General features: G+C 24.6%; 1 protein-coding gene across 3 annotated transcripts in view; it reads left to right on the top strand.

Annotated features, from left to right (window-relative positions):
• Positions 1–875: 875 nt before the first annotated feature.
• Positions 876–8,996, top strand: part of LOC126894416 (uncharacterized) — a 25,146-nt gene continuing 17,025 nt past the window's right edge. The window contains exons 1-4 of one of the 3 annotated variants that reach the window (XM_050665444.1): positions 876–1,808; positions 1,868–1,930; positions 5,852–5,929; positions 6,535–6,763. In XM_050665444.1, coding sequence (XP_050521401.1) covers positions 926–1,808; positions 1,868–1,930; positions 5,852–5,929; positions 6,535–6,617 — 1,107 coding nt within the window. In that variant the 5' untranslated portion in view covers positions 876–925 and the 3' untranslated portion in view covers positions 6,618–6,763. Of the gene's footprint in view, positions 1,809–1,867; positions 1,931–5,851; positions 5,930–6,534; positions 6,764–8,996 lie in introns of those variants that run through there. The other 2 variants (XM_050665446.1, XM_050665445.1) reach the window with 2 other exon arrangements.

The following is an 8,996-nucleotide window of genomic DNA, read 5'->3' on the forward strand; positions in this document are numbered from 1 at the left end:
TGAATAAAATAACAAAACTGATCGTTTTTAAAAATTGTAATTTTTTTGGAAATTTCCCTCATTTACAGAGAACGAGGGAAACTTTTTCAATTTTTAAGGGTAATGTCTCCAACTAGTTACGATTTGTGATCTTTAATGTATTGTTCATCAAAATCGGTCCAATGAGAGCTTGGAATAAGTAGTGACAGACATAAAAACCCAGCATGGGTAGATTTTTGCAACGCCTATCAGCGTGAATTATTCTAAATGTATACATGTTAATGTTATGTATGTAATGTATATAATAATATAATATAATGTTATGCACATATATATATGTTATATTGATTGTTGTGTACTATGCTTCTTAACTTAGAATAAATATCATGTTATGTTTAATTTAATAAAATAAACTGAAAATCACTAAAAACACGGACGACAACATACCATGATGGGAGTAATTAAAAATAATATAAAAATTAATACCTTTTCAGCTTCGCATCGAAGCTAAAAATTTTACACACAATGTTTATATCATAATAAACCCTCATTCTGCTCACACATAAATAATATTGTTTATACACCTGTATATAATCAGTCTTTTTTTTTTATGGTTTATATTTAGTATGAAAATGAAATACATTATTAATATAACTATAGCATAGAAACAAATATTGTGTTAATTAATTAATATGAAATTTGTTCATTATTATATTTTAAGGATATAAATAAAACATTTTATACGAAGTGTTTTAAACGTAATAAACTCAATGACTTCCTCCCGCTCACACATAAATAATATTGTACACCTGTATATAATCAGTTTCTATTTTTTTTATATAGTTTATATTTAGTAAGGATATTAAATATATTATTAATATAACTATAGCATTCAAACAAATTTTGTGCGACTATAATTTTTTCTAAGTATAAGAACTTTTTAAAAATGAAAATGGAAATGGCTATAACATTAAATATTCCAGTGTACTTTTGTATATTTTTCTTATTTTTGCATACTGAAGGAACTCACAATAAAAAAAAAAACGCTGATATAATAAATAATTTTCTCCATTTACCCGGTTGGAAAAATATAAATGATGTCGAAAGTATTCAATATCGATGCAAACGGCATAAACTGAACGAGGTGATTAATCAAACTGTAACATTAAACGAATGCAATAATTTCATACGTCTATCAACGATATTTCTTGGATGTTCTTACGCTCGTGATTTATATATAATGTTCTTTGTATTATTAAATTTTCAAAAACATTGTTGTCAACTATTAGAGTCTGGTAACATATATGTAGTGTACAATAGTACAATGACATTATTAGCAAAAATGAATGAAATCGTTCGAATGGGCAAATTTATGAAAGGAGCTTTATATGCTATAGAAAAATATCATACTGTGCCTATAAACATACATAAAAGAAACCGATTTATTTTAAGAAAAGTTCTGACAAATCTTCAAGAAAATGAAGAATTAAAAAAATTGTTTAATTTCTATATCAGTATGGATTCCATCAAAAGTACATTATTGAGTATCGCGGATATTGTACGTCAAAGGAAACGTGAACTTAAAGAAGATTTATCATTTTGTGAACTAAAACCCTTTGATTTGGATTTATTGTGGAATATATGGAATATGGAATTTAACACATTAAAATCTCAAAGAATATATCAAGAATTCTACATTTTTCTTAATGATAAAATCATAAATTTAATCCAAACAACAATCTGGAAAAAGTACATTGAACTTGGATTTAAATTTGATTTGAATTCAAGTCAGACATTTTTAACTACTCCACCTACCAATGACAACCAAGGTATAATAAATTAAACAATATAAAACTGAATTAAAATTATTTTTTATTTACATATTTAGATTCCATTCAAAATCCAGATCATACCAATGAGGTAGATATACTAGAAAAGAATCAACAACATGGTAAAGTTTTTTTAATATATTACTGTATATCTAGTTTTTAATATAAATAATTTTAAATTAAGTTAACTATTATTTAAATAGTTTTAGATATTGCCATAACTTTTTTAAAAATATTCGAATCAATACAATTTTTTTTTTATAGATATCTTAGATATCATTTTATATATTTTTGTGAACATTTGACCCTTTAACAGCCCACAGGAAGGGTTTCAAAATGGTAACTTTTTAACAAAAAATTAACTTTTTCCACTTAACTTTTCAAAATGTTCCGAAAAGACTGACACTTTTATATATATCTTAAATTAAAGCTAATGCAATATACTTTAATTTGAAAAAAAAAAATTTGACCTCTGGACTTGTTTTCATGGTGAAAATGACTACCGTAATCAAAAATATGCTATTTTTGTGAAAAAATTCTTTATATTATATTTTACATTTTTTAACATTATGTTGCTATAACTTTTTAAAAAATGCATGAATCAACTTTATTCTTTAATGATAAATACTTTATATATACTTCTTTCATTCGACATACNCATAAATACTTTATATATACGTCTTTCATTCGACATATTGTTTTTTTAATTGGACCATTTCACTATATACAAGGGGGGTTCAAATTTAAAAAATGTATGTAGAAAGTAGAATTTTTTCAACATAACTTTTGAAAATATTCTGGAAAGTCTGACACTTTTATATATATCTTAAATTAAAGCTAATGTAATATACTTTATTATGGTAAAAAAAAATTTCGGACTTTATTTTATCTTCATATTTTATCTTGGTGAAAACAGACATCAAAGTTAATAAAAAAAATACGATTTTTGTAAAAAAATTCTTTTTTATATTTTTAACTTAATAATTCCGTAACTTTTTTAAAAATGAACATATCAATATAATTTTTTTATTTATAGATGCTTGAAGTCTTTACTTATCATTTGGTATATTTTTTTTGTAAATCTGACACTTAACCTTCCTACAGGGGTGATTTAAAATGACAACTTTTTCACAAAAAATTAACTTTTTCAACTTAACATTTGAAAATGTTCCTTAAGATCTGACACTTTAATATATATCTTAAATTAAAGCTAATATAATAAACTATATTATGAAAAAAAAAAATTTCATGGTAAAAAGAGATATCAAAGTTAATAAAAAAAACGGTAGCACAGTGGGGTCGGGGCACAGTGTGGACGAGGCATAGATGGGACAAGTATAGATGATATCTGACAGTGATTAAAATCACTATCATAAGAAACGCTTCGATGCAAATCTGTAGATAGTGTTTCCTTTAGAGAAATTGGTGAAATATTTTAAAAGCAACATGAACTCTTATTTCTTTAATTATATCCTGATTAGTAGTTCTTTGATTTTAAAATATAATATATGAATAAATACTAATTATAGTTTTTAAATTTAGTATGAAATTGTGAGGCCAGCTATGATGTATGGTTCATAGTGTTGGGCGGTTGATAAGAAAGTAGAGCAGAGAATAAGTGTAGCAGAGATGAGAATGCTTAGTTGGATGAGTGGAGTGACTAGAGAAGATAGGATAAGGAACGAGCATATAAGAGGAAGTATAGGTGTTGCGTCAATCGTGGATAAGATGACAGAAAATAGACTTAGATTGTTTAGTCATGGTATGAGGAAAGAAGAATCGAAAGCTGTAAGAACAGTTATAGAAATGAATGTTGAAGGAAGAAGAGATAGAGGAAGACCAAAAAAGAGATGGAGGGATGCTATTGAATGCGATTTGAGGACAGCTGATGTGAGCGTAGAAGATGTGGGAGATCGTGTCAAGTGGAAGCTTAGAATAAGGGTGCCCGACCCCAAGTAGTTGGGATTAAGGCAAAGAAAAAGAAAAATAATTCCGGTGGCAATTGACATAATATGATTGTAGTTTCGGAATGTACAATTTAGCGTTTAGTTGGGTTTAAATAATATAGCGTCAAATCAATTACCTACTCTATCGCTTGTATATTAATATACACTACACTTTAATGATACAATAAATAAATAAACTCACACATACACACATATGCATTTATAACATTGTGTCTAACGTAAGTGTAACATGATAAAAAGTAACCGTAAAATGAAAAAAATGGAATATAAATTTTAGTACTCATATTAAATGTAATGTAACTCGAAAAATATTTGTTTAAATGAAAAAATATACGATACTTTTTTTGTTTATAATTGTCTTTTAAACAACTTTTGTACGAAACTTTTTTTTGTAAGTTAAATATTTTTTGAGAAAGTTAAAAAAGCTCATATTTTGGACTTTTGCGAGGCTGTAAAAAAAAAGCTCAATTCCAATCTTGAGGACTATTAGTATATAATTAAATAAATAAGAGTTGATGTTGCTTTTGGAATAATCCCCCAATTTCCTACTTTTAAAAAGAAAAATTTGGGTGGGAATTTTTTCTGCTATTCGCCAAAATTACTCCTTCGTTGACTAGAATGAATCATTAAATAGAAAACTTTATGAGAATTAAAACAATAGTATTTTTAAGATTAATATGCAGTCAGGAAATTTTATAATTACTATTTATTGTAAATTTATTAGAAAAACTCATTATTTTTTGCATTTTTACTGTAATAGAACACTTAAATAGAAATCATAGTAATCATTTCTTAGTAATTTTTGGTATTTAAAAAGATTCTACAATTGAAATATCCAGAACTCAATTAATTTTAATGATTTACTTTAACTAAAAAAAAAAAGTTATTATTTTGAATCCCTATTGTGGGCAGGTAAAGGGTTAGATTTATAAAAAAAAAAAAACCAAATGATTGATAAAGACATGCATCTAAATAAAAAAAAAAATTATACTGATTTGGTCATTTTTGATAAAGTTTAACAGTTAACAAAGTTATAAGTTTTATACACTGTACTACAAGGAACTTTTATCAGGAACCAAAATAAAATATTCTAAATCAACAAATCGCGATGTTTTCAAATGTGCAATTAGACTACATCTATCACTTTTAAGTTTTAATATTATTGAAAAATACTATTTACATATAAAAAAAAATAATTAAGAACAAAAAAAATTGTTTTAAATTAATACTGATTTTGATTATTAATATGTTAAAAATAAGGAAAATAACATATTTAACCTATTTTTTTAATCGTTTAAAGTTGAATGTTTATAATAAAAAAAAATAATTTATTTTACCATAACTTTTAGCTCAATTGGTGAGTTTGACATTGACATCATTAAATAGAAAATTTTATGACAATTAAAAAAATTGTATTGNCACAGTGATATCATTAAATAGAAAATTTTATGACAATTAAAAAAATTGTATTGTTAAGATCAATATGCAGTCAGAAAGTTTAATATGTTAAAAATAATCAGTCCAAATTTTCAATTTTAACCTTTTTTTTTGGTTCTTTAAAGTTGATGAAAAATGTTTGATAAAGATTTATGAAAGTTTAAAGTAAAAAAAATTGAATATATTACCATAACTTTTATCTCAANAAAGATTTATGAAAGTTTAAAGTAAAAAAAATTTGACTAAATACGGTTTGTGATCTTTTGACGTATCGTTGAAAAAAATCGGTTCGGCGAGAGCTGTAAAAAAGTGGTAACAGACACAAAAAAAAAAAAAATACGTCATAGTAAAATTAATACCTAATCAGTTTCACATCGAAGCTAAAAGAAGGTAATTTTTTTGTAATATATTAGAGTACTTTTGTTTATTTAAATTAAGCTATTTATATTAAGGAACATATGTTTAAATATGTTATTAATCAATTAATCGTCGCACATAATCTTTCCATAAATTTAATAAAACGTACTAAAATAGTAGATTTGCTAGAAGAGATTCAACAACATTGGAAATTTTCATATTTCTATACAGTGCATCTAGTTTTTAATTTTTAATTAACCTAAAAAACATTGTAATATTTAGATATCACAGAATATCCTTCTATTAATTTAATGAAACTTGCCAATGAATTAAATAAACAGGATGGGATTAAAAAAGAAGGTAATTACTTATAATTAAAACTAAATATATTTGAGTACAATTTTTCATACTTTTAAATTTTACTTATGTAATACATAATATATTAAATATTCTTTTGCTGTACAAAATCATTTTTTTAATGTGTCACTATGTTTATAAAATATTATAACATTATTATTAATTATTTATATCTATTATTTCATTTAATCAATTTGAAACATCATTTTATGAATATTTTGTAATAATTAATTTTTGTTTAAAATTAGATGTTTTGTGTGAAGAAAAAAATGATTCAAACTTACAAATTGAATATACTGATGATAATAGACCATTTTATAAATTTATTTAAGTTAATTTTTGTGNGTGATTTAAAAATGTTTGTATTTACAAAAGTTTGCACAGAAACAATTTCTAAATTTGAATTTTCGTTACTATATAATGTACTAAATATATAAGTAAGAAGGTTAGCTAAAATTAATTAAGAAATGGGAACAATTACTGAACAAAACTAACATTTTTTTAATGCGTAACCATGATCATAAAATATTGTTTTATTATTTTATTTGACAATATGAAATATATGTAAAATATATTTTTTTTAATAATTTAATTTTGTTTAAAATTAGATGTTATGTATGTAGCAAAAGATGATTCAAACTTACAAATCGAATATACTGATGATAATAGACCATTTTATAAATTTATTTAAGTTAATTTTTATGTGATAAATTTATATTGTGTTCCGTTATTATTTAAAATAATTGTTTTAATTTAATTAATATTAATTATTTAAATATGTGATAATAAAATACAATTAATTATTACTAACAATATATTATTAGTATACACAAGAAAGTATGTTTATTATATTTGTATATTAATAAAAATAATAAAATATATTAAAAAAAACGGTTGGCGAGGCATAATTGGGACTAGTATAGGTGATATTTGACAGTGATTACAATCACTATCATAACAAACGATTCGATCCAAATCTGTAGATAGTGTTTAATTATAAGATATTGGCGGATTAACCATTTTTAACCTACTTTTTTTTGTGAAAGTTTATAATAAAAAAAATTAATGAATTTATTGCCATAACTTTTGCTTAACTTATAAGTTGGAAATTGACATCATTAAATAGAAAAAAATGGTATTATTAAAATTAATATTCAGTCAGCAAATTTTATAATTACTATTTTACAATTGTAATATGCAGAACTAAATTAATTTTAATTTAAAAAAAAAAAAAAAAAAGATTAACTGCCAGAGATGCAAACACCAGGAGTATATGATATACCGTGTTTAGGTGGTAAATCTTACATTGGACAAACTGGAAGAGCTATTGTAACAATAATAAAAGAACACGAAAAAGACATGGAGTACCAAAGAACAGAAAATTTTGCAGTAGCCGAATATGCTAAAAACAGAGAACATGGCATACAATTTGTAATAGATATTTAACACTTATGATTTTATTTTATTTATATTTTTATATTGATGATTTTTCTAATAAACCACATTATTATGGAAGATGATAGATATAAAACACCAATACAGATATGAAACATTCACTCAAATTAGTAGAATAATAGATTGAACATAGGTCTATTCAAGTTTACTTGACTAGCCAATGAGAAGGATTTTGCAATTAAAATATAAAACATTAAGTCTCCCCCTCATAAAACGGGCCTATAAAAGAGCGATTTTTATGAATTAATTTTTTCATTTTGTGTTTTGTGAGTTGTTCCAATTAAGAATTTTTTTTAATTCTTCAATTGGAATGTCTATTTAATAAGTGCATTTCGAATTAGCACATCTAGCGGTTGAAACTGTTGTAATACAATAGTTTGTGACGTGTCACTAAGGAGATCGAAGAATGTATTTTAAATTTGAATAGATACGTGTTTGATTGATTGCACAAGATACTGATGGTTTGTTGAAATCATTATCCTAGCACATCTAGCGGTTGAAATTATTGGTAAAACAATAGTTTGTGACGTGTCACTAGGGATTGATTCTCATATTCCATTACATTCTTTTCGGCAAGCAGTTTTTGACTGTGTAAGGTCCGTGCATCGACGAGTATAATCTCCGATGGTGTAGCCAGACTGTCTCTAAATCTGTCGACTCCCATATCAAATACACAATTTCATAAAATATTGATAGTTTGTTGAAGTCATTACCCTAGCACATCTAGCGGTCAAAACTATTCGTAAAACAATAGTTTATGACGTGTCACTAAGGATTGGTTCTCATAATCTATCTGGTTATATAAATTTTTATTTTAAAATATAAAGTAACACATATATTCAGACACCAGGTATAGAAAAGAATTATAGTAAAGTAATATTTCAAGTTTAATAGTTTGCATTATTTTACAAAATAAATAAGTAGATAAAAGTCAGTGCTCTCTCTATATATATACTTTTTTTACGCAATAAACAATCAAGCTAGCTGGACATAAGGTAAGAAATTATGTTTCTAATCATGTCATAAAAATTAGAAAATAGACTTAAGATAAATCAAGAATAACTTTTGTCGAGGAAATAACAGATAATAAAAAAAGTAAGAAGTACATTACATTAACTTTAATTTAAGATATATATAAAAGTGTCAGACCTTCCGGAACATTTTCAAAAGTTAAGTTGAAAAAGTTAATTTTTTGTTAAAAAGTTGTCATTTTAAATCACCCCTGTAGGAAGGTTAAGTGTCAGATTTACAAAAAAAATATACCAAATGATAAGTAAAGACTTCAAGCATCTATAAAAAAAAAATTACTTATCCATACATTTTCTAAAAAGTTATAGCATTATTAAGTTAAAAATATAAAAAAAATTATTTTACAAAAATCGTAATTTTTTATTACCTTTCGGAACACTTTCAAAAGTTAAGTTGAAAAAGTTCTACTTTCTAAATGCATTTTTTATATTTGAAGCCCCCCCGTATATAGGGAAATAGTCTGATTAAAAAAAAAAAGGAGGTCCAATGAAAGATGTATATCAATAAATGACGTATCGTTGAAAGAAATCCGTTCGGTGAGAGCAGAGAAAAAATGGTAACAGACACAAAAAAAAAAAAAAAAAAA

Source organism: Daktulosphaira vitifoliae, unplaced genomic scaffold (genome assembly GCF_025091365.1).
Source record: "Daktulosphaira vitifoliae isolate Bord-2020 unplaced genomic scaffold, ASM2509136v1 Scaffold_1, whole genome shotgun sequence".
Lineage (NCBI taxonomy): Eukaryota > Metazoa > Arthropoda > Insecta > Hemiptera > Phylloxeridae > Daktulosphaira > Daktulosphaira vitifoliae.